Source organism: Chironomus tepperi, unplaced genomic scaffold, assembly GCF_022539635.2.
Source record: "Chironomus tepperi strain 1889 unplaced genomic scaffold, CSIRO-AGI_Ctep_v1 contig_309, whole genome shotgun sequence".
In the NCBI taxonomy this organism is placed as follows: Eukaryota; Metazoa; Arthropoda; class Insecta; order Diptera; family Chironomidae; genus Chironomus; species Chironomus tepperi.
The window spans coordinates 2,889,163-2,913,645 of NW_027226431.1; the positions used below are offsets into that span (position 1 = coordinate 2,889,163).

Here is a 24,483-nt window from a genome sequence, read left to right on the forward strand (position 1 = left end):
AGAAACAAATTATATTCAATCAATGTTAAAACAAATTTAGAGCAAATTTTGAAAATCCACCTTTTTGGTGAATATGAATTTTTTTTGTCCACATAGAACTAATCTAATGCAACAAATAATGATTAATTAAGGCAAGTTGGCTTCAATAAGCTTTTTCAACGACTGAAAATTTTTCAAAAATAATTGGATTGTTCAGTAGATCAACAATGTTCATTTCAGTTCAGTTCAAAGATTTTAAAATTGAAAAAACCGTTAAAATTTTAATAATATCTTGATTGTTCAGTAGATCAACAATGTTCATTTCAGTTCAGTTCAAAGATTTTAAAATTGAAAAAACCGTTAAAATTTTAATAATTTCTTTGAAGTCAGCTTTCCTAAATAAATGGCTTTTTCACATTAATAGCTGCAAATAATAATCACTATGTGATGAAAAATGATTTTCATATATAGTTGGGCATACAAAAAAAACAGAATCAAGAACCGGCATAAAAACTATTTAGCTTGTAAATAAAACTTTCGCACAATAAAATTAATAAAAAAAAAGTGAAAAAATGTTTCCGATGAAGCAAAAAATAGAAAATATTGAAAGGAAGTACGATCGGCGAATTGTGACATACCGTTAACAATAATTTTTATGAGAACAAGGAAATTTTTTTATATAAAAAAAGTAATAAATTACAAAGTTATTAAACATAATATTTTTATCCTGTAACTTAAGAATTTCAGAACAAAACAATGTTACATGACTTTCTGCATCCATCATTTTATATGTAAATATTTAACTGAGCATAAATTAAATAACACAACCAAAAAGAAAGTGGAAATAAAAAATTATTATTAATTCCAAAACTAGATACAAAAATTGCGTTTTATTACCAAATAATTCTCTGTGGATCGTCAAAATCAGGCCATTTAATTTCAATGGTATGGAATATCTTTATGGTCACATAATTCAATAATACATTAATTAAAAATTCAATAAATGTCCACTTTTTAACGACATCCTTTCTAAATAATCTTAATATTATAAATGGAACTAAAAAGTATCTTACTTCTATAAGTCCTTGAAGACAGAATGTTAGAAGTGTCGATATAATGTACAATAGCTTAAATCCAATCGATCCGTGTAATGATTTACAAATCACGTTCATGCCAAAAACATAAACAGGAATTAATAAGTACCGCATGTACTCATTTCGGCCATGCAAACGATTCCAAACATAAAAAGTATAATGACGATTATCGGCCAATAAATATGGATGGACAATTGTGTTGAAACGAATTATTACAGCCATCAAAATTGCTATTAGAATTATGGATATGATGAATCGCTTGTTGCGAACTTGCTTGATAAATGTCCAGACTTCTGGGAACCAAAGTGAGAACCCAAAGATTAGGGTAAATAGTGAGAAGTAAAGTGCTTGTGGAAGATGAAGTGTCGCTGGATGTGCTGTCTTGTCGCCAACTAAAAATGATAATTTTGTAAATTAATCATAGTAGACATTGAAACTAATTAAACTTACCAACAATAGATCCATTTTTGACAAGGAAGACAAGGAACGCAATGACTACCAAGATATATCCATAATACTTCCTGACTGTCTGTAGAATCAATTTTAACAACCTTCTTGGTTCCTTCAAATGAGTTTTAATGGAAAATAGAAATTGTGAGAACGTTGAGTCCTCGAGCTTCAATTTTGGATAGACTTCTTTTATCATATCATTGATGACATTCGTTCCAAATATTCCAGCTACCCAAACGATATTCGTCTGTCGCATGACAACACTGAAGAATCCAAAAATTGAAGATATTTGGTACTTTTCCTTCAATGAAAAGTATAATGTCAGTAGAATTGTAGTCATTGATGGAACATCCGTATAATAGACGAATGAGAAGAAATACAATGGTGGTAGTACAGCCAATGACATTGTGTCAATTAATACTTTCAGTCTTCCCCTATCATTTTTGTCATCTATCAGCATTAATCGTATGCCATAGATTAGGTAAAAATTGATGATTGAGCAGATTAGCGGAATCATCCGTAGATTGAATAATGAGCATCTTGGAGTAAGTAGAGTCAACAGATACAATCCAGGAAGTGTCGTTATTTTTGGATTCCACTAAAACAATTGAGTAAATATTATAATAATGCCAGCTCAACAAGTTCCAGTGCTTACCTTTTGGAAAAATCCATAACAATAATCTAAGCCTTGTTCAACATGGAATAGCTCGTCAATTACAGATTTGGATACGCCATAGATGCTGTTTAAAATAACAAGTGATATAATTGTGTAAATAAGTATTATTCTATGCTTAAACCACGATCTTTCCATTTTATTATTATCAATAATTAGAACTCTTAAAAAACTTGTTCATGTTAAGTCCCAGTCACACTGTTGTTAGCGACCGGTTTGAAATTGCTTTTGTTTTGTTCACAATTGTGTCTGTCTGTCAATTTGAATGACGTTGGAACATTTTTTATTAGAAATTTTATTTTAATTTAATTATGGGCATTGAGGAGCGAGTTATTGCTAAATTAAATGCAGAATTAGGAGGTAAAGTTGAAAATTTGCCACGGAGTAAGGAATTAGTCAATAAATATGTGGATCAGCTGAATAATATTGAAAAAAAGGTAAAATTTTCAGTTCCTAAAAATATTAAAATAAATTAATTAATTATTCATTGTTCTAGCTCAATATTGAAGTGGAGAGTGATGAATCAGAAAATTTTCGACTTGTCCTGGCGGAATCACAGAGTGCATTAGACACAATAGACGTGAAGCTTGAGAAAATTCAGATTTATGAAGAGAAAATTGAAAAACATTTGAAAAAGTACAGAAAAGTTGAGGAAGAAATTCACAGTCATTTAGAGAAAATAACTGATTTGGAGAGACTTGTTGAGTATTTCCGAATCGTACAAGACATTCAAGATATAAGTCATGAGCTGTCAAAGTGTATAAACTCAAAAGATGACCAGAAAATAGTTAATTTATTTTTATCACTTTCTGGATCACCCGAATCGTCAGACAGTGTAATTGGACGTCTGCAGGATGTTGATGCACCAAATTTAAAGTTTTATTCAAGACAAATAGCAATTCATTGGCATGATGTAATTAAGAAGAAATTGTCAAGTGAATTTGAAGCAATTCTCAAAAGCATTAAATGGCCAAATTTAGGTCATTTAGTTGATTCATTTAATCCAACAAAGGAAGCTATTAATAAGCTTGCAACTCTTGCTGAATATTTATTCCTCGTTCAACTGCCTGGCTATGATCGATTTATGTATGTGAAATTATCTCCATCAATTGTATGTCCACCAATTCCAGCACCAATTGAACTTTTAATCAAACCATTCCGTATCCGTTTTGAGTATCATTTTATGAGTAATCGACAGACAAATCGACCAGATAAGCCTGAATATTTCTTTACACAAATCCTTAATTGGGCTAAGGATAATCATCATTTTGTTGGCGAAATCTTTCAAGCACCAGCAACTCGAGCCTGTGCAACTGATAATGTGAGGCTTGAGTTCATTCGTGGCTTAGTACAGCTGACTATCGAGAAATTAATTAATGATATTGAGGAGATAAGCTTAGATGAACAGCTTTTTGCTCATTTAATTGACGAAATTTTATCATTTGAACAGGACTTAAAGACTATGCTTTTATATCCAAATAATATTCCAAGTGCTGTCAATGTCCTGACTCAGCCTATATTCTTTGTTAAATGGCTACAACTAGAAGAGAAATTTACTTCCGAAAAAATGGATATAATATTTTGCGATGAGAATAATCCATGGTCTATGCTTGATACTTTTGGTCCATCACACATTATTTCACCATTATCAGCTATGTCCATTACTGTTGAACAGGAACTTGAATTAGAGGAACTAAAAATACCAAAATGTGCTGATCAATTTGTTAGATTATTAGAAGCAATGAAGGAACGATATTGCATTTTGCCACAGCCTGCTCATCAGCTCCAATTCCTAAAACTTCAAATAGATCTTATCGATAGCTTCCGAAGACGTTTAGTGCAACTTCATAATACTGGATATGTCAGCACACTCAATGTATTAAATGCGATATTTTATGTAACAGCAGTTTTAAGAGAATGGGGTGAAAATGTCCATTACCTGCATCTACATGCTGCACTTTTAGGACCAAATGCTGATGAAATTACGTCAGTTTTTGACAAAATTGTTGGTGAATTAGATCATTGGGAGAATAAATTAATTAAGCAGTTATCATCAAAATTTGTGGACAATATTAAATCCAAAACAATGACATATCGACATGATTCATGGGTGTCAATGCCAAAACAGAATCCAAATGAGCCATTCATTATATCACAAAGTGCTGGTGAAATATTTCAAGTAACAATTGCTGTTTTACATGACTTGGAGTCTGCATTATCAACAAGAATATTTAATTCAACATTAAGACGAATAGCAAAGAAGCTTGATGATTACTTTATCGACAGTATGATCATGAATACGAAATTTTCTGATGGCGGTGCTGCACAATTTAAATTTGACATTACAAGGAATTTGATTCCATTATTTGGACAATATAGCAGAAGACCAGGATATTTATTTAAGAATTTATCTGATGCCTGTACTCTTTTATCGCTGCCTTTTGGAACTGCTTTATTGCTTCATCAGACATTAAAGGCTGGAAATAAAACAACAAGTTCGGAAGAGCTACAAAAGATGAAGGATGCCTTAAAGGAGGTCGGAATTATTTCATTACCAATTACGCTGGCTGTTGATGTGCTGGAAAGGCGGACTGATATTTGCCTTTAAAATTGTTAAGCCTACTTGTGTCAAAAATAAAATATTAATTTTGGCAAATTTAAATAAATTTTTTCGTCTTTTTATTTACATAGTCTATCAGCTAATTAAATAAATTAGGTTTGGTTATTTACAAATAGGTAATGATAATAATTAGGATCATGACATACAGATGTGCACATGCACGGTAAATTACTAGTTAACGGTTATTTTTCAAATTTTTTACACTTTTAAATAATTTTTGACCGTTATTTTTTGAATATTATTTTAACCGTTACATCTATACATCTTGCTAAGGATGACAATTTACATTTTTTGACCAGACTGTTTCTCTATTGTCATTGAGGTCATCGTTGAGCTTTTAAAAATACTCTTCGGACATTTCTTGATATATCCAAGACACTCGTTTACTTCTTTTCCTGTTTTCTCAGCTTCCACATACTCCTCAAGATGCTCAGAATAAGGAGAAAGTGATGCTCTGTGATAATATTTTATTTATTAATTGATGTCTTGATTTATTGAGTTAGTCACTTACGTGAAAAATAGCTTTATAAATTCCCCAAACAGCCCGAATCGATTCACCGACCGGAATGTATGTATCTCACAAATCCTGTATTATCAATCAAATTAGAGAAATTATTATCAACCCAATTACCATGCATAATCAACTTACGTTCTCAGCACACAAGCTCTTCCATCTAATCCAAAATTACTAAGAAAATCTTCTACGACTGAATACAAAATAGCTCGTTCCCCACCATGGAAGGCATGCTCAAATGGCAATTGTGGTGGTTCGATGTCATTTGCCAAGTCACGCTTCCGTCTGTGTTTTAAATATTTATAGACATAATCGGCAAGTACTTCGCCAGCTGTTGTACTCATACTCCGACTCATGCTACGTGCTAATAACGGTCCTAATGTCCCCAAAGGATTTTGATTGTCTGTTAATCCAAGCTTGTCAAAATCAATCGTTAATGGAACTGATATTGAGATATTCGAATGAAATCCATCTGGAGGATATCTAATTAATGGCATTGATAATGTTGGTGCTATGATTAATGTTGTTCCTGGTGGCAATGCTGAAAATAGTTTGTAAGATTAAATTAATTCTGGGATTAAAAATAAATCTTGAGATTAAAATTAAATCCAAGGATTTTTAATCCTCGAAGTAGATTTGAAAAGCACCAACGCCTGCCTTACCTAATCGACCATCATCAGTAACCCAAATCAGCCTCTTTTGTCTGGAATGTGGCTTATTTGGATCTTCATGACTCGTTTCTGTTGCAATAATTTCCACGAAAAATAGGAAGCACGTGAGAAAGTAATAACTTCTTGACATCATTTTCACATTCATTGTCGTTGAACTTGAAATTAAATCAAAGGAGAATCGAAAATTAATTTTTAAGTATCAATCATCCATAATAAAAAAGAAGCGACTTTATTGAATGGAACTGGTTTCAATTGACCCATCAATCGATAAAAAGTGAATGTACTTGAAAGTACTTCAAATGTCCTGAATTTGTGTTTACAGCACCCAATTCTTTGTCATTCAAAAGTGTGCAATTTGAGTGCTGTGCATGACTTGCAGCCTGCAGATTTAATCAAGTTGCTAATGAATAACAATTGTTTTTTGGGGACGCGAGAAAAGTTTATGGACCGAATTCTTATGGACATAAAATTAAGAGTAATTCATCACAACCTGAATTGAAAAACAATTATCAGCAGTAATTTTACACGTGATGGATGTACGTAGATATAGAAGTTAATAAACATGTGTTTATTGTCTTCGTATGATAAGATAGATTGTCCATGTTAGGACATCTTTATTTCCGCAAACCCAAATTAATTTCAAAAGAATTCTCGTCTTGCTTGATAGTGAAAGCCAGTCTTGTTTAATGACACATGGGAATTGCAGCCAAATGAGATGCATTAGATCATAAAATTCTGGTTTAAAGAGTTTTTTTTCTTAGAAATCGAGAGTCATCTTCACAGCATGGTAATCGTTTTGTGAATAGGATTTACAGCAGAAAACTAATTACAATCATCAGTATTGCGCACAAATTGTACATGTCGCGATAAAGTGTGCCAAAAGTAAAAATGACCGAATTAAAATCACACATTCATTGACAACTAAGTCGTAAATTACACACCTATTTTTATCGGAACTAAGATATGCAAAAGAGATTTGATTGGAATTATCATCCTTGACCTACCGCACGCCTTGAAAATTTTTATACGATATGTGATAAATATTCACTTATTAACGGTCATTTTAAATTTGAATCTTCAATAAAAAAATGAACTGAACTGAAGTGAACTTTGGACTACTGAACGAATCTCTTAAAAAATTAGTGAAAACACCAATAAAAATTTAATTAAATTACCAACTTAACAATGGGAAACGGCATCATTCTAGCAGTCAAACCTGAAGTAACACCAAGTCCAAACCAGGAGTCACAATTCGATCCTTTATTTGGCTTTAAAAATGGAAGAAAACCGAGAGAAATGATAGCAACAGAAGAGGAAATGATTTCTGCTAAATTACCTCACGAACATCGTGATTACTGTGCTCATCTAGCACTTAAATTAATGCAATGTAGGAAGGAAGTGTGGCCATGGTCATGGAAATGTGCTCCTGAGAAGCACGAATATATGAACTGTGAATATGAAGACTGGATCTTGAGAATGAAGGAATACGAACGTGAACGACGATTAATGGCACGTAAAGAAAAAATCAGGAAGCGAAAAGAGAAGGAAGGTGCTATATGAACAGTTTTTGAATGTAACGAGTTGGAAGCATCGAATAAAAAAATTTTGTGAATAGTGTCGATTTTATACAAATTTGGCGACATTACTTTCTTTATAATAAACTATTCGTATGGAATATAAATTAAGTCATTGATCACTGTAATAATTTCAATCAATTTCATCGCGCAGCTTATTGGTATTCAAAGGACATTTCACATTATATTAATTGAAATAGAAATTGCATAAAAAGTGATTAGTTTTTTGGATACTCCTTAAAAATACGGTGTGAAAATGTTTGCAGTGAAATTAAACGTGCATGCATATTATGATGATAGAATTCTTAATGCACCACACAGGTTAATCACTTGTGCTGTAAATTTCACTTTCAATATATTCTAGTTTACCAGACAGACAGAAAATCTCCATTAGATCTGGTCAGAAGAGAAAAGAAGAAGAAAAACCTGTTGCATTTATCACTAAGAAGCAGCACAGCACCAAAAGGAATTATTAATGATAGCATATCATAACAAAATAGAAGCAAATAGCTAATACACAAAAATAAAAAGTAAAATTTTTACCGCTTGCATTCATGTGCAGCACCGGTATTTGAAAGAGAATCTTTTAAGGTTTTGTGTATCAATGCTGTGTGTTCTATTTATGCACAAACAGGTTCTTTCATCTGTTTGAAATTATTTTGAATAATAAGAATGTATCATTGAATTCCAATAAGTGCATATAGCGTGCACCATTAGCTAATGTATCAATTAATAACTGCTGCATTTCACTAACTAATCACTTTCTCATTCAAATCTCGTGTGTGTCGTCTTCCAAATGTTATAAGTACGTCATTACTTCATAAATACATGATCACATGCACATATGATCATTATCAACTGTCGTTACAGCAATTTACCTGCATATTGGTCATATTATTAGAAATCATCACATGTTCATGACAAGATTCACTTTCAACAGTTGCGTACGACATAAATTTTGATACATGCATCTTAAACTATGCCTTAATTTAATTAACTTCTTCTCTGCACTTTGAAGCGGAATTAAGAATTTTGTTGCAATCATGCAAAGGTATTAATGTGGTTAATATTCCCGAACGTCTTACCTATATAGCCAATAATGTATAAGAGTTTTTCGAATACTTCGGCTGATGATTTGTTTTGAAAGGTGATTGATGTATTGAGATTAGTTTGAGTAATTAGTTAACAGTAAGTGACATGAAATACTTAATTAATTAACAATTATTTTTTTTTGGAACTAGTAGAACTTTATAGCACTTTGTGTTGACTTCCTATACTTAAACTATTAATTGTAATTTACATATTTTTATTATTGTGTATTTCTTTCTTCTCTAAGCTTAATTATTATTATTCTTCCTCCTATGACTTAAATTCAATTCTTATCACCTCGAAATCAAGAGTAATACTGAGGAAAAATGTACAGCGATTTGCAATTTTACGCAAAAAGAGAGCGCCGACACATTTGTGGGGAAATAACAAAATGAGAAAAAGAAATGCAATAGAAATGGAAACGAATTATATGCAAACGTCCAAGATATGCATGTTTGTATTTAACATTAACAGCTCTTAATAACATTTTATTTAATTAACTTTTTTTATTCTACTTTGCAGCAATCACGTTGCAAATAACAGAATAACCGTTACAAAGTATTTTTGAATTTATTTTGAGGGAGTCGAAACTATGAAATTAATTGTTGATAAAGTTGTGAATTATTGTGCAATTTAAGAAGAATTAAATAATCTTATTAATAGACCTAATTAAAGTGCATTAAAATAACCATTGTTTAATTCAGAAGAAGTAGAATTAAGTGAGTTTTATAAACGTTTTGTGAAGTTGTTACAGTGTGCATTAATCCCCCTAAAAATCTGATTGTATTATTTGAAGAAAGCAAAACATAAGAATTGAAAATTTGTAAAAATCATCAATTTTCCTATTAAATAGGTCCGATTTTTCAATAATACTAGGTAATTATAATTGTTTGTGCATTTAACTATCGTAATACAGTGAAAATAGAAAGATGAGACGACAATTTCACAATAAATTGATGTATTAAAAATACGGGCAATTAAGTTACAGAAATTGATCTGTCAAAAGTGAATTTTTCACATCAAATGACTCATTTTTCATTATCATTATTTAATGTGATTTTTGTGGATTAGAATTTACTTTCTATTTTAATAAAATCTAATTGATAATTTTGAGCCAATAAACAAAGAGAAGAGAAGCTGAAAGGGTCAGATTATATTTACTAATGAAATTGTTGTTGTCTTTTTTTTCCTTTTCATTTATACTGTGTGATGTGCTGTACTGTAAAAACTGATTTTAGAATTCCACGCAATGATAAATAATGGCATCTGCCAAACTACATGAAAATGTCGAACTTGAAAGCTTTCTAGTTACTAAACATTCAGCTTGGAAAGGAAAGTACAAGAGAATTTTAACGATTGGTAGTCAAGGAATCGCAACTTATAATCCTGACAAATTCGAATTGACGAATAGATGGCCTTATCAGGATGTGATAAGCGTTGCTCCAAACAAAAATGGAAGTGTAAGTTGATCTTTCTTTTATGATTCATATGACTGAATGCGATTACTATTATTAATTTGTTTAATTCTCTTTGTAGAATTCCAACGAGTTCATTATTACGCTGAAAAAGGAGAAGAAAATTGAAACAATTAGATTCTCATCAGAATTTCGGAATGATGTTCTTACTGCTATGTTAAAGTTCCATAAAGAATTTGCTGAACGTCCACGTCATGGACAGAGATTTAATGCTAGAAAGCATCATTGGTCCGGCGTTAAATTGCCAGTTACTCTCGAAGTCACTCCATGTTCCTTAGATCAATTAGATCCAGCGACAAATACAATTTTCGCTAGCTACAATTATAAAGATATCGACGGTATTATAGGTATACATAATTTATAATTTATGCATGTATGAAACAATGTTATTTATTGATTTTTTTTATGCATTTCACACATGCACAGGCATTCAAGATGTAGAAGGTGGAATTGTTCTAGCGTATGGTGGTCATAGTAGATTACATTTATTCATGGCACTTAATCATCATGAAATTATACAGAATATTGTCCAACAAAGTAATCAGTTTTTGGCACTAGACATCAAAGTTCTTCCTACTCAAATTACTTTAAATCAATTCGAGCGTGAACGTTTTGGCGAATTTCAGAGTGATTTACATCAAACGTCATTGTCCGAATTTACTGTGAGAAAAATATCACCGCGTCATATCGAGCCACCAAAAAGATTCTTATGTTTGACTGAAACTACTTTACTTGAACGAGATCCACAAACTTACAACATTTGCACGTTAAGACCATTAAAAGAAATTTTTGCATTAACTCGTAGTTCCACAAACATTCAAGTGTTTGGAATTGAGTATAAAAATGGTGACATTCGGACTTATTCAACAAATGATCGAGACTCACTGCTTGCAACTCTTCTTGATGCGGTCAGAAGCTCAGGAAATATGGATGTTCATGTACGATCGGCAAATTCTGAACGTAGCAAGCGTGTGGTTCCATTACATACATCAGTTGATGAAGAGACTGAAGCAAATTTATTAAAATACGTCATGAACTTTTATCAATATCCAATAAAACGCGCAGAAGTCATGGATCGATTTAACGCCAACATTCCGTATAGTGGATTAAATTATTCTGTGTCTCAAGATGTTAGTACTTTTCATTTCGTACTCAAATTTGTTTATAGAACATTTTCTGTAATATAATATTTTTATTTACTTATTTTACTGTGGCTGGTGCATTTTTGCTACATACTCATATTCGTTTCACATGAGAGATAGACTGTCAGTCTATCATAATTCTGACTGATCTATCTTTATTGAGCTGTGAAAATTAGATCATGCAGAATAACTAATCTTTTTTTCTTTATAAGCCGGTGTATGAGAAAGGCTTGTAAAAGAAAAATATCATTTCATTCAGTAATTCATCACTTCATTTCATTTCGGTTCATTTAAATTTTGGAAAGTCGTTATAATTTATTATGAAAATTACTGTGCAAAAATGCGCTATAGTAATACATTCATAAATAAACAGCATTAATATCAATTTTCTTTTTCATTTCAGACATTATTTGCTGAAAATAAAGAAAGATTAATCACGGCTGCTTTGCAAGCACTTTCGGCAAAGGACACAGACCCAAATGCACTGCAATTAACGAATTTAGAATTGGAATCGAGCTTTCATGTATTGAGACGATTATTAGCGAGTAAAGTCGGTTTTGCGGCCTTTACAAACTTGACAGGCTTCCGTGAATCGATGGGAACAAAAGCAGTAAATTCTTTAAAAAGAAATGACTTGGCTGTTACGTATGCTGCCATTGACATGGTTAATTCCCTTATGCATTCAATGCATTCTGATTATGATTTGAAGCAGGAGCAGTTGAACAAATCATCATTGTTGCAATCAAAACAGTTTTTAGAGAGTTTATTAGATATGTGGACACAGCATATAACACTTGGAAGTGGTGCTTTAGTCATATCAGCTATGCTTGATTTTCTTACATTTGGTCTATGTGTTCCTTACTCTGAGACGACCGAAGGTAAACAATTTGACATACTTCTAGAAATGGTTGCATCACGAGGACGATTTGTCTACAAATTATATCAACATCCATCGTTGGCAATTGTCAAAGGAGCTGGTTTAATAATGAAAGCATTAATTGAAGAGGGAGATGTAGCAGTTGCAAAACAAATGCAAATACTGGCACTAGACGAGGCTGCATTATGCAGACATTTACTTATTGCATTATATACGCCTTCAAATGATTCCACGATGGCGACTCATCGACAAATATCAAAACAATTGATTAATTTATGGGTGAATGAGAATGATGATGCATTAGCATTACTTGCTCGAATTTTCCCTCAAGGTTTATTAATGTTTCTCGAGTCTAAAGATGCTGTTCCAAAAGAGGCCGAAGAATCGGATAAAGTTAATTTCCGTGATAATCTTAAGTTAGCATCACAACATTCCAGTGGTAAAAACATCCGATTAAATTATCTGATTGAGAAACATTTGGAAGGTATTAAGCATTGGGGTATGTCCTTGTTTGATATTGAAAAACTTCAACAACAACAGAAACTTCAAAATCGTCCAATTGTTTTGAGAAATCGTCGTCAACGAAAGAAGAAAGGTGATGGTGTATTCAATTTGCCATTATTCTTCTATCAGTTCCATAAGAATCACAATATGCCTAATTTAATTTGGAATCATAAGACAAGAGAAGAGTTAAGAAGTGCATTGGAAAATGAATTAAGACAATTTCAAACAGATAAAGATTTATCAGGCAATATGCTTGTTGCATGGAATTTTGAAGAGTTTGAAGTAAAATATAATTGTTTAGCTGATGAGATAAGAATTGGAGATTTTTACATTAGAATGTTACTTGAGAATGAAGATTGGCCACATAATTTAATTAAGAATCCAATAGAATTGTTTAATGCAATTTATCGTAAAGTTCTCGCCCGAAATCGTGTAAATGATGATCAAATGACAATAGTTGCATTGCAGGCGTTAGCTAAAGTTTATCAAAAGTATCATGAAGAGATAGGATATTTTAGTGATATAACATACATTCTATTAATGTTGGATAAAACATTATCGCCATCATTACGAGATGCATTGATAGGCTTTATAAAATGTCTAGTGTCACATAAAGCAAATTGCCGTCCTCTGTTGGATTATATAAGTTGCTTAATTGACCTTATTACATTATCGCATTTACATAAGGGAAATGTTGTTCCTAATACGAAGACAAATGTAATTGATTGTGGTGACATGAAGATTGTTGAGGAGAAGGATTGGTATTATAATATTGAAAAGGACAAAGAAAATGAAAAGCCAGAAAGGTGTGGACCTGTGACCTTTTCAGATATAAAATCACTCTACAGTAAAGGAATTATAACACCTCGAACACGTTTATGGGCAATTGGTATGGATGGATGGAGATCATTGCAACAAATTCCACAATTAAAATGGTGCTTAATGGCAAAAGGGCAACCTTTATTAAATGAGATTGATTTGGCGACTGAAATACTAGAAATTCTTATAAAATGTACAAGTTTCTTTCCAAGTCGTGCACGTGATGGCGAAGCTGTATTAGTTCCTGGACCGAGAATATCTCGACGACTCTCTGAATTCATTTGTTTGCCCCATATTGTTCAAGTATGCTTAACACATGATCCACGACTCGTTGAGCGTGTAGCATCACTTTTATGTCAAATTATGTGCGATAATCCTGAAATAACAAAAGTATATCTAACTGGAGTATTTTATTTCATGCTAATGTACACGGGCAATAATATACTTCCCATTGTGAAATTTCTCAAGATGACTCATATGAAGCAAGCATTTCGCAGTGATGACTCTTCAACATCAGACATAATGCATCGCAGTATATTAGGTCAAATGTTGCCCGAAGCCATGGTATGCTTCTTGGAGAATTACTCAGCTGAAAAGTTTGCTGAAATATTTCTCGGTGAATTCGATACGCCCGAAGTCATCTGGAGTTCTGAAATGAGACGGATGTTAATTGAAAAAATTTCAGCACATATTGGTGACTTTATACCACGCTTAAAGGGACATACAATGGCAAGATATCCATACTTGGCAATTCCCGTTATTAGCTATCCACAACTTGAGCGAGAACTTTTCTGCCATATCTACTATCTACGACACTTGTGTGATACTCAAAAGTTTCCGAATTGGCCAATTCAGAATCCTGTTTTATTGCTGAAGCATACACTCGATGCATGGCGAAAAGAAGTAGAAAAGAAACCGCCACAAATGACTGTAAAGCAAGCATATGAAAATCTCGGTATTGATTTAGACAAAAATCCACAGCCGGATGAAGCTTTAATACGTAAAAGTTATTATCGTCTTGCTCAACAATATCATCCTGATAAGAATCCAAAAGGCAAAGACATTTTTATGCGCGTTAATCAAGCTTATGAATTTTTATGTTCACGAACATCATGGACAACAGACGGTCCAAATCCACACAATATATTCCTCATACTTAAAACGCAAAGTATTCTATTCGATCGTTATGCACGAGAGTTGAAACCATACAAATATGCTGGATATTCACAATTAATTGCAACAATAAAACTCGAAACAAAAGATGAACAGCTATTCTCAAAAGCTGTTCCATTATTGAATGCTGCATCAGAATTGTGCTATCATACGGTTCATTGTTCGTCACTTAATGCTGAAGAGTTGAGACGAGAAGGCGGATTAGATGCATTACTTGATGCATACTCAAGATGTGTCTCAATCATGAGTTTAGATTCAAGTCCAACGGATTTACATTACCAAATTATATCAAATGTCACAAAATGTTTTGAAGTTGCGTGTACGTTCGAGAAATGCAAGGAGAAAATTATTGAGCTGCCGGAACTGATTGTCGATGTTTGTCGTATTGTGTATTTTAAGGTATGTTGATGATGATGATGATGATGTGAAGCTATGCGTGCAATCTTGGATTATAAATCCATATTTGTTTTTTTTTTTCCTTACTCCTTCCTATCCTATTACTCGTTCCTTTCATTTTTTTGACATATCTGTCTAATTATAAAATTTATTGTTCTACATATTTCACTACTTACCTTTCATATCTATCATATCTCCCCTTTCCCTTCATCAATTCAATTTCCATTATTGTTGCTGTTATTTAATTTATCGAAGCATGACGAATATTTATGGACCCACTTCCTTGCGTGAAACTTTATGAATGTCTATCTATCATAGACAACACAGACAGTTTATATCGTTTTTTAATTGTACTTATTTACATAGCAATCAGTCGACGGTAATATTGTCGCTTGAAAGACTTATGCAGCATATATTTCTTTACGATTATGATTATTATTATTATTATTATTATTCTCATTTCTTCTTTATTTTTTATTCTTTTACAGCACCCTCTATCCATTAATTTGGTCACGAGTCTTGCTGCAAATAACTACCAGCTGCAATGTGATCTCATCCGGAACGGTGTTCTTTGGTCGATACTACTCTTTATGTTTGAATATGATTATACTCTTGAGGAAAGCGGTGTGGAAATTGAGGAGAAAAGTAATAAGCAGGTAAAGTGGATGGACACACATTAAAATTAAAGCCTACTAGATTAACCCGGCGCATAAATTTCAATTAATTTTTTGATAAGGGGAAACTCTTAGTCTATTTACATAGATTACTCATTAAGGGGCGGTAATGAAAGAATATATATAGACAGTCTGTACACAAGACGAAAAATGACTTTCGAACCCAAGTTCAAGTTTAAGTAAATTGATTCTCATTAACAAATTGGAGAAATGGCTATGCTGTGCATTTGCTCACCAGCATATATTATTATAGCCTTTAATTTATAATATTCATTCTTTTACCGAATAACAATGAGTTTGATGACATGAAAGAAGTAAAAAGAATAATTGAATCAACCATTTCAATTTGTATAATTCCAACATGATATACATGCTTACTGTCCATTATTAATGAAAATTTTTGTTGAAATTTCCAAGAATTTCTAATTTACATTTAATTCAATTCGAGTGTCATAAATTAATTAATGCTTGAATTAAAGACGAATATTATTATTAGATGCATTCATCCGGAAACTGCTTAAGTAATTTATGTGATTAAAAATACATTTAAGAGGGCTTGATTAAGCACGAGATGTGATGATTGTCGTTTAAGTGACTTTGTGACTTTTTCTTGTGAATTCGACTAAGAAATGGCATTTATCAGTTTAAAGAATAAGTTGCATGTCATCTATATCGGTGATGGACAACTTGTGAGTCGCGGCACATTAGTGTGTCGCCAAAAAGGTCTGAAAATGCCACGAGCCATATGTCTTGTGGGGTTTTGACTGACTTGCCACAAAGATATGTCTCGAACCATATGCTGTGTGCGGTTTGGGTAGACCTAACATCAATCTGTACAACAAAAAATAAAAAGTTGTCTACCACTGATCATTTTGATGGTTGACGTCTAAATTAACTTAGCATTTCAATCCTCGGATTTATTTAAACCAGGTTTAATTTAATCCTCGGATTAACCTAAATCTTGTTTAAATTTTGGAGTTATTCGTATCCAATGATGTGATTCTTCATTTTTTAAAAATCCCCAAATAAAATTTAAGAATTCCCAGTCAGCTTGAATGCCATGACCTTTAAGCACATAATCAACATTCTCATTAAATTAGACAAAAAATCCTCGTATAGCATACAAATGTCATCTCACACATCACAAGTCTGTTCATGGAGAAATGATAATTCCATATTTTATTGTCTGTCAAATGAAAAGAGATATATAGAATTCTTATGAAAATGAAAATCTCCCGTAATCATGCTTTATTGGTTAATGTTACGAAAACTATTTCTGATATTTTAATTCCACTCGAAATTTAAGATTTTATTCATGAATTGCTGCATTGTTGTCCAATTTATTCTTAAGAAAAGAGTCTTGATGAAATTACTCTATGTGATCAAGCATTTTCATCGTCACCGAGATTTCTTCATTCTTTTCCATTATTACATCAAGGATGAATAAGTTCCGAGAAGACGATGAAAGAGAAACTACCTCATTGATTCATCTCTTTCTTTTTTGGGTTGTTGGATGACATATAAAAATTCCACTTTTTAATATTATCACATTAAGAGTTGCCTTTTTTATGCTGCATCATACCACATTTCATTTCCTTACATTCTATTGGATAGATGGATGGATGTATGGTTGTGTAGCTGTAGCTCTATTGTACTCACATGAATTTGAAATATTTTCTTAATATTATGTTTATTACTTTACAATCACATGAAATATCATCGTGGGGTTTATGTTGATGATTTCTCTATCCTTATTGCTCCTTCTTACTTATATGTATCCACATTTGATGTCATGTGATAACATGAACAATACATGAATCATTTGAAACTAAAAAATATTTAAACTCTTGTCGTGTCGGTTTCCTGCAAGTTCTCAAGTGCATTAAATGCATCATTTGTCTGTCTTAGACTGTAATTTAAAGTGTAAAGTAGCTTTAGCTTCATTCTAAAATTTAGACTTTTTAACGGAAATTTTCATTTCAAATCGATTTATTCAATTCAAAAAATTCTAAACAGTTATTTTTCAAATATTTTTTGACAGTTATTTTTAAACTGTTATTTTCAAGTGCCGCCTACCTATTAATCAATGTGATAATTATTCATTAATTACAATTTATGAATGCTCAATATTGTCCTTCAATAATTCTATCACCGTGAATGTATATTAAATGCGCTGTCGCCCCTCATGGTCACTAACATGTCTAAAGTAGTTTCTAGGATCCAGTCATTCACTTTATTTTCATACAATGAAGTTTGCAAGTTTTTCCTTACTCATGAAAATGGAAACTAAAAAAGTTTTGAATAAGAAAAGGAAATTTTTTCTCATGTCTCTATATATTCTGTTCTGTTCAGTTCAGTGAAAAACTTCTGTGAATGAAAAATGAGAAACTTACGGTGCTGCTGAAAGTTGTGGCACTAATGCTTTTTAACAATTTCTCCTCATATAAAATTATATTTTTTTTCAACAATTTTTCATTCTTTCTTCAATTCCCTGCAGCAAGTTGCGAATAATCTTGCAAAATCTTCTGTGATTGCATGTGTGGCACTTTCTGGATATAATGTGGTATTTAAAGCGGAAGAAAAGGAAATTGAAGAACCAACCGAGTCATCTGAGACATCATCATCATCAACAACACCAACAATAACAATGACAGAACGTCCAAAGGAGATACAGGGCAAGACAGAATATGTTGGTACAACACAGCAAGCATCTAACTTGTATACATCAAATGCTTCGAATATTTTAGCAAATAATCAGAGTTTAATAGTGGCTGGTAAGATTGAAAATCCACCATCACCAGGTGAGGATGTTGCAAGTGAAAATGAGAATGGCAAGACTGTATCAAAGAGCTTTAGTAAATACACTGTTAGTGGAACAGCAAAGAATATTGTTGTCAAGAGTATTTTAGATATCCTTTTAACTCCATTCATTTCAAATAAGCTTGCCATCGAAGCTGAACATGAAGTTTTAAAAATATTGACCCAAAATACACGTAATCCGTATTTGATTTGGGATAATGGAACACGAACACAATTATTAGATTTTCTCGAGCATCAACGTCAGAACAGCTCGAAAGAGCAATATGCAGACATAACTGATATTTATAATACAATATCAAAATTCATTTATGATGCAACCCGTGACGAGCTTAAAATTGGCGGTGTTTATATTCGCATTTATAATGAGATGCCCACATTTCCTATACAAAATCCAAAGATGTTTGTGCTCGATTTATTGGAATATTTGAAACAAGCTCACATGTATTTAAATGGCAAGAAAATCATAAATAATCAACAGCCATTTAATCAGACAAGTCCACAAAAATTGCTGCCCGGACAGTTACCAAAGCCATTGATTCCAACGCCCGTTAAAAATAATCAACAGCCGAATCAAAATAGTCAAAAGAATATTGACAACATCCTCAATGACTATAATCGATCAAAGATTAAGCATCAATTGGAAAAGAACGAAAATGGAACATCCAAAATTAATTATGATTTCGCGAGTGATCAAAAGTTTGTGGAACATCTCATAATGACATTAAATTCGCTCATTTCTGTGATAAAGCTCAATCCGAATGTCGAGTTACAGTGCATTGGGAATTTTGATATCTTATTTGGATTGCTAAATACGAATATTAAGGAGCAGGTATGCTAATTTTCATATCAGTCAATTTCCATTTCATCTCGTCTCATTTCATCTTTTGCTAAAAAAATTAACATATTTAATTAATTATTTATAATAGAATCAAACAATCAAGACATTGGCATTGGAGGTAATCTCATTGCTGTCAAGAAATAAGGAATGTGTAACAGAAATATCAGCGTGTGAAATTTTGGGACAATTCTTGCGAATAATGAAGGATGATGATTTCCAAAAGCAACGAGTACTAGATACACTATCGGGATTAACGAATGCTCCGCAATTAGTGAAGGAGGCTCACTCTAAAGGTAATTTATTCTATTTTATGAGCATATTCCTAAAATGCTAATGTCTGCATTTTGTCTGTCTGTCTATTTTGACCGTTATTTTCAAATTTAATTTTTCAAGCCACTTTTCTGCCTTGTTAAATTTTCAAATATTTTATGACCGTTAAATTTTAAACTTGAAATCAAATTAAATCTAATGCATTTCAAATTGTCGGTCAGTTGAAAAAGCTTTTTTGTCCATCCTTAATGACCACCTCAACGCTTGAATAATTTAAATTAGCATAAAGTAATTATACATCTTTTTATTTCATTATTATTATTGCTCATTTAAATATTTAAACTCTCACACATATTAAATTTATTTTATATCTCTTCTGTATCTATACTAAAAAATTAAAAAAAACAGGCGTCGTTATCTACCTTCTTGATCAATTTTGCAATTCAAATAACGGGCAGATTCGTGAAACAAGTGCCGAATTATTAGCAAAGATGACGGCTGATAAATTAAGTGGTCCAAAAATCCGAATTACGGTACAAAAGTTTCTGCCGGCAGTTTTTCTTGATGCCATGATTGATTCTTCATCGATTGCTGTTCAAATGTTTGAGAGTGAACATGAACACCCGGAATTAATATGGAATGAAAAAGTACGTAATCGTGTCTCGCAAATTGTAAGAAGAACAGCCGAAGATTTCTCACAGAAACAACAAACAAGTCCAGAATATCAGTGGAAAGATCCAGACATGCTTCAAGAAATCACAACAAATGAACTTGTCGTTTCCGGCGTTTATCTTCGTCTTTATGCATCAAATCCTGGCTGGACATTGCGCAAACCACGTCAATTCTTATCAGATCTTTTGGACTTTATAGTCGAGAGTGCTACACGACCAGGCACGTCAAAGGAAATTTTAGATACATCAACGTCTGCACTTGTTGGACTTTTAAATACATCACCACATTTAGCTGATGCAGTTCCTGTTCTCGGACATATTCCCAAATTATTTAGACAACTTATTGTTCAGCCAAAAAGTACATTACCCGTAATTCATCAGTTGGCTTTATCAGAGGTAAATAACTCATGTCTATCTGTGGATGAATTAGGAAGGTGAAAAGGATGACAAATTATGAATAATTTTCATCTGTCTTCATCTATGCTTCTATTTACTCTTTTTAATTCATTTGTGTTCACTCATTCGCAGGTTTGTGTAGCTGCAATAGCTCAAACGGAATGCATTTTGTCGCTTAAAAAATGCATGGAGAATGAGAAAGACTTGATTGCAACATGCTGTGAGACGTTAACGAGATTATTTAAATGTCAACATGTAAGTACAGAAAAAAAACAACAACCTCGATGCTCATATTCTTGCCTTTCCCTCTGCGTCTATCCTCAAACTACTTGTTATTTTTTTTATCCTGCATGAAACGATAATTGTCATGTTGTGTGAACGGGTTGTGCTGACTAATTCTATTATTTTTTCGTTATGACAGGATTCTTTAGTTCGTCAATCGTTGGAATGCATGTTGATACAATATTTACTCAATTTACTCAAATCCCGTGCAAATTTGACCAATAATCCTGCAACAGTTATTGCACAGATTGTGTCAGCATTGAAAACAATGGCTCAGAATCTAAATTATGGCGACCAAGTTTTGCACATTTTAAATTCGGATCCTATTTGGGCGGAATTTAAGGATCAAAATCATGACTTGTTCATAATGGATACACATAAACGTGGAATGTTAACGGGTAAGCATAAAGCTATAATTAATCAATCAATGAATATGTGACGAGAATTTTTTATTGTTTACACAGCGGGAACATCCAACACAATTGCCGGTTATTTGACACAAGCCCCGAGTAAAAAGATTGAAGTTGTCATGACACCGCCACCGATAGATCGAGACGATGTTACTGGTTATCCAACGGAAGAACCATAATAAAATTTCTCACACTTGAGCATGAAAAGTGCTTGAAGGCTTTTTTTTTATTAAAAGGAATTTTTTGATGATTTGAACAAAAAAAATCAACACGTAATAAATTTTAAGACGTATCCAGCAGTAGCCATGAGCGCATTTTTGATGGCTTTGCCAGTAACTTTTCTTCTTTTTGAAAATTATCAAAATTTTGAATTTCAAATTCGTAACGGTTTTTTAAAAATCAAAATTTAAACGGTTTTTTGAAATTCATAGAACTAAAATGAAATGAACTTTTCGTTCATTAACTCAATTCAATCATGCAAAAAGCTTCAAAAATAGCCCAATTTGCTTTCCCAAAATGCGTAATTTAATGGATATCCATCAGAAAGAGAAAAAAAGGCCACAGAAATTAAGAGTTATACCTAAAAGAATTCGTAATAAAAATTAATGCAATTAAATTAAAATTACGTACTACTCATCCACATCATCCTTACACATTATCATTACACATACACAGTGAGTCTGAGTTTAGAGAAATGAAAAAGTTTAAAAAAATAATAAAAATCTTTTAAATTGACACGCAAAAAAAAAGTATGAAAATTATAGCGAAATATTTAAATAAAATATACATCAGAGTCAGTCGTACAGGAAGACATGATTATTATAAACAGTTTGTATATTTTTTAGTGAGGCGTGATATCATCAGAAAACAACCATTTCATGATGTACACGAAAAATATTCAGTTTTAACTTTAAGTTTTTTGCTTATTAAAATGAAAACTATAAAACTCGTATTTAAAAATTTAATTACCTATATATTACAGCTGGAAAAAAATTATATGTTATTATGATTAATAATTTTCATTCTACAGTATGTGATACAAAATTGCTACTATACATACACCATAAAAAAAAACATATTATCAAAATATTGTCTCTTTTTTGAATAAAAGATATGAAAAATTAATAAATTGAGCGATTTTTATTTTATGTTAAAAACTTGTTATATTTTCTTCAGGTAATTTGATATTCTCTTTTTTCAATTATAATTTATATACACATATTTTCGATGTTAGCGACTTCAAATGACGACTTTTGAGATTTTCAAGAAGATTAGAATTTTTTTCATTTGCAATTTAAGATTCGAATTTTAAGCGGTCATCTAAAATTCAAATTCTTAACGGTTGCTGGAAATTTAAATTTTTAACGGTTTCAAATTGAACCTGCTTTTGAATCTTTTCTAAAAGCGAATTCAGAAGACATAATTCAAATTTGCAACAGTTATTAGAAAATTTAAATTTTTCACGGTTTTTAAAATTTCAAATTCAATACACTTCTGCATCTTTTTTCGAAAGCGAATTCAAAAGAAGCAAACAAAATCTTTAACGGTTATTGCAAATTCAAACCTTTAACGGTTTTTAAAATTTCAGATTGAATTCGCCTTCGCATCTTTCTCTAGGATGAACTAAAATGATGCAAACAAGAAATTCTTGAAAAATTAATACTTCGACATGATAACGGCTAGGAGACAGGCTTATGATACAATTCGCCCTTAGGCTGACATCCCACATTATTTGCCTCTGTGCAATTTGACATAATAATGGACTAAAGTTAATAATTTAAAAAAGAAGTTCAGCAAGATTGCATGCAAACAGTAAATATGTAATTAATTCATATCTCTTTATTGTCTAGAATTATGATTCATTTTAAAAAAAAATTAAATTTACCAAATTAATTCCCAAAAGAGTTGAAATTCTCGAGATAATTTGCAATTCGTAGAATCCCCAAATCATACCTTAATTTCCTCATTCATTTTTTTCTCTATATTATTCATATTATATACACAGATTTATCATCGTCATCATTTTTCTGTGAACTAAAGACGTTTACAAGGGAAAGCCAACTTTTAGTAAGCTTGACAAGAATTCTGTTCGTTTTCTTCTCCTCTTTTGCATAATTCGTAAGGTTGTTTCATGATAAAAGGGCGTCAAAATGAATTACATTTAATATTAAGAAGCTAATATGAGGAACGTGTACTATGTTTAGCGCATATTCAATAATAAGTAAGCTTATGACTATCATTATTAATTATTTATAATAGTATAATGCGAACTAATTTCATGATTTTCAACACCCACCTACCTAACAACCTTGCATGCTTATTATGATCATTCAATTTAATAGCTATATTTAACAATATTACATATTTGACGATAGTTTGATGATAAACGACATAGGTGACATTTTTATAATAATAGTGTTAAATACTCCAGTTTTAGTGACTTTGATGATGCATTACAATATTTATGGCGTTATGGCTTGCTTGACACAAAAAAAATGCCGAGCCGAAAAAAGCTTGCTGAAGTAAGCATAAATGAATTAAATTAATACCTAACAGAATTAGTCAGAAGTGGATACAAAATCGCGAAATTATACACGCCAAAATTGTCATACATAAGTTCTACATAATTATCATGTATTTCATGAATAATAAACGAGGAAGGTAGATAAAGTAAACAGAATTTTAATAAGCAATACCATAAAGTTTAGTATCCTTGGAAATTTTATTGTATTATTGAGCGAATATGAGCGATCCACAAAACAAAATAAAAAAATATGTATATTCGCAAATATGCACGCTTATCTTTCATTTTTATTGTGTACGAAATATGATATGTAAGAATTCAGCTTTTTGACTGTGAACTCTACGCAGAAATGAAAGCAAAGAAAGACTCTCCTCAATAAGCCTCAAATTTGTGTAGATAGAAAGAAATGTGATAAATATTGAAAGCGACTTTAATAATAAATACAAAAGAACTGACGCAATGACATTTTAAAATGTTTATAATTTCATCTTGTGCCACAGAAGACTTATTTTAAATTGTTTATTTCAAACATAAATAATGACAATGGC

The 24,483-nt window shown here is 31.9% G+C and overlaps 4 protein-coding genes and 1 pseudogene across 5 annotated transcripts; 3 read left to right on the forward strand and 2 right to left on the reverse strand.

The window, feature by feature from the left end:
* Positions 1–814: 814 nt before the first annotated feature.
* On the reverse strand, positions 815–2,363 carry Alg10 (alpha-1,2-glucosyltransferase Alg10). The gene is made up of 3 exons (XM_070643462.1): positions 2,179–2,363; positions 1,524–2,121; positions 815–1,465 (listed from the first exon to the last, which is right to left on the reverse strand). Exons 1-3 carry the CDS (start codon positions 2,332–2,334, stop codon positions 873–875), a joined length of 1,347 nt encoding a protein of 448 aa, XP_070499563.1. The 5' UTR covers positions 2,335–2,363; the 3' UTR covers positions 815–872.
* A 68-nt stretch (positions 2,364–2,431) lies between these two features.
* Rint1 (RAD50 interactor 1) lies at positions 2,432–4,862 on the forward strand. The gene is made up of 2 exons (XM_070643461.1): positions 2,432–2,633; positions 2,693–4,862. The coding sequence occupies exons 1-2, from the start codon at positions 2,508–2,510 to the stop codon at positions 4,802–4,804; spliced, it is 2,238 nt and encodes a 745-aa protein (XP_070499562.1). The 5' UTR covers positions 2,432–2,507; the 3' UTR covers positions 4,805–4,862.
* Positions 4,863–5,089: 227 nt separating this feature from the next.
* On the reverse strand, positions 5,090–8,797 carry LOC139092850 (uncharacterized). The gene is made up of 5 exons (XM_070643398.1): positions 8,661–8,797; positions 5,993–6,156; positions 5,466–5,871; positions 5,328–5,402; positions 5,090–5,270 (listed from the first exon to the last, which is right to left on the reverse strand). The coding sequence occupies exons 2-5, from the start codon at positions 6,144–6,146 to the stop codon at positions 5,099–5,101; spliced, it is 807 nt and encodes a 268-aa protein (XP_070499499.1). The 5' UTR covers positions 6,147–6,156; positions 8,661–8,797; the 3' UTR covers positions 5,090–5,098.
* On the forward strand, positions 7,187–7,561 carry LOC139092786 (NADH dehydrogenase [ubiquinone] 1 beta subcomplex subunit 7 pseudogene; annotated as a pseudogene).
* Positions 8,798–9,394: 597 nt separating the features above from the next.
* On the forward strand, positions 9,395–22,113 carry Rme-8 (receptor mediated endocytosis 8). 2 transcript variants are annotated; one of them, XM_070643466.1, is made up of 12 exons: positions 9,395–9,540; positions 9,903–10,124; positions 10,201–10,486; positions 10,566–11,317; positions 11,685–15,053; positions 15,539–15,706; positions 18,222–19,373; positions 19,471–19,675; positions 20,061–20,719; positions 20,852–20,974; positions 21,141–21,399; positions 21,466–22,113. In XM_070643466.1, the coding sequence occupies exons 2-12, from the start codon at positions 9,924–9,926 to the stop codon at positions 21,588–21,590; spliced, it is 7,299 nt and encodes a 2,432-aa protein (XP_070499567.1). In that variant the 5' UTR covers positions 9,395–9,540; positions 9,903–9,923; the 3' UTR covers positions 21,591–22,113. The 2 variants fall into 2 exon arrangements, with proteins under 2 accessions (XP_070499567.1, XP_070499568.1); XM_070643467.1 differs by having other exon boundaries at positions 10,566–11,269.
* Positions 22,114–24,483: the final 2,370 nt, after the last annotated feature.